This window comes from Zingiber officinale, chromosome 4B (assembly GCF_018446385.1).
Source record: "Zingiber officinale cultivar Zhangliang chromosome 4B, Zo_v1.1, whole genome shotgun sequence".
Taxonomy (NCBI): Eukaryota; Viridiplantae; Streptophyta; class Magnoliopsida; order Zingiberales; family Zingiberaceae; genus Zingiber; species Zingiber officinale.
In genome coordinates this window covers 131,756,104-131,757,531 of record NC_055993.1, presented here as the reverse complement: position 1 = coordinate 131,757,531, position 1,428 = coordinate 131,756,104, and the positions used below count along the sequence as shown (strand labels likewise).

The 1,428-nt window shown below is 38.7% G+C and overlaps 1 protein-coding gene across 1 annotated transcript; it reads right to left on the bottom strand.

Annotated features, from left to right (window-relative positions):
• Nucleotides 1-217: 217 nt before the first annotated feature.
• LOC121977978 (cell division control protein 2 homolog D-like) lies at nucleotides 218-959 on the bottom strand. The gene is made up of 3 exons (XM_042530375.1): nucleotides 946-959; nucleotides 621-682; nucleotides 218-538 (listed from the first exon to the last, which is right to left on the bottom strand). The coding sequence occupies exons 1-3, from the start codon at nucleotides 955-957 to the stop codon at nucleotides 385-387; spliced, it is 228 nt and encodes a 75-aa protein (XP_042386309.1). The 5' UTR covers nucleotides 958-959; the 3' UTR covers nucleotides 218-384.
• Between the last annotated feature and the right edge of the window lie 469 nt (nucleotides 960-1,428).

Sequence of the window (1,428 nt, the reverse complement as noted above, 5' to 3'; positions counted from 1 at the left end):
GCAACAGCCACGCTAGTGTTACTGGCAGAGCAAAGAATTGCCATCTGATAAAAAAAAAATGTTCTAACATGAGCAATGCTCCAATTCGATCTAAGAAATTCCAAGAATAACAGAGGAACTCAGATCGACTTGCAAGGAAAAGATAAAGGGGAAACACTTGAATGCTTCTGATATGGAAAAAAGGTAGCAGAACACAAAGAAGGGAGATCAGATACGTAGAAAACTCAAAGAAAAACTAGTTTTTAAGAGATGAAATGTAGAATTAGACCACAAGCATAGGTTATCAGATAAGTTCTGCAGTGACTAAACACTTAAGGAAAATGTCATATCAGATATCTTACATTCAAACAAATTTTGCCGTGAAAACTGGAAAGCTAGGTATTTTCAAATGCTGTGCTTTCCAATACAAGCTAAAAGATATGTGACCTCGTGCGTGTATTTCTTGAGGGGAATGGTGAAAGCACGACTGAGTCCAAGATCGGCAACTTTTAGCATCATAGTCTTGCGGTCCATTAAAAGATTGTGAGGCTTAAGATCCCTGCAAAATTAAGGAGCAAATTATTCAACAAGATCTTGTCTTTAACATACTGAAACAAGATGGTGAATGAGTTTTTTCCAACCTGTGCAACACTCCATGACCATGACAGAATGAAATTCCTTTGCAGAGTTGATACATCAAAATCTACAGCAAGAGACCTTGTGAGAATCTAAAAGTACCATAATTTATCAAATATTTAGTGTCCTATCCCTAGTGGAAGTAGAGAAATTTTCTGCCCTAAAATTCATGTTGTTGATGCACAATTGACATCTTTTAAAGAACCTTTCAAGAAACAGAGAGAAATCATGATGCTCTTCAACAACCTCTTGGTAACGAGGATTTCAACAAATTTTGATGCATCATATTTGGTGGTAGAAAAAAAAATCAGCTCTTAAATTAATTTTTACCTTAACAGTCATTGGTGGCAGCATTTCATGGCTCTGGCGGAAACTTCTGATGTACTTTTTCAGATCCGTGTCCATGTACTCAAAGACTAGGTAGAGAATGGTTTGCCCCTCCTTGTTCTGGTCTTGCTTCAGATCCAAAAGCCTGGAATCAAAATCAAGAGCAAGCAAATCGATGAAAAAAAGTGTCGAGAAAACTAAGTTTCCATAAATTATTCAATCAGGTTAAGAATAGCACCTGACGACATGGGGATCGATGGAAAGCATGCGGAGGAGGGAGACCTCGCAGAGCGTGGTGGGATAGATGGAATGGTACTTGACCGAATTGCATGAGGAGAAGAAGACCACTATCTTCTTCGAAAGGTTCCTCTTAAGAAAAGCATACAAGACCAGAAACCTTTTATTGCTAGGCACGACACAATAGCCCTGCTGCAACCCTTCGACGGTCACCTGAGAAAGATGAATTCGTGTCAACCTTGCTATTGA

Excerpts from the sequence above, each read along its gene's own strand:
- LOC121977978 (XM_042530375.1), bottom strand. Across the intron at positions 539-620 it reads GGTCATGGAGTGTTGCACAG|GGATCTTAAGCCTCACAATC; the intron begins GTTGGAAAAAAC and ends TTAATTTTGCAG.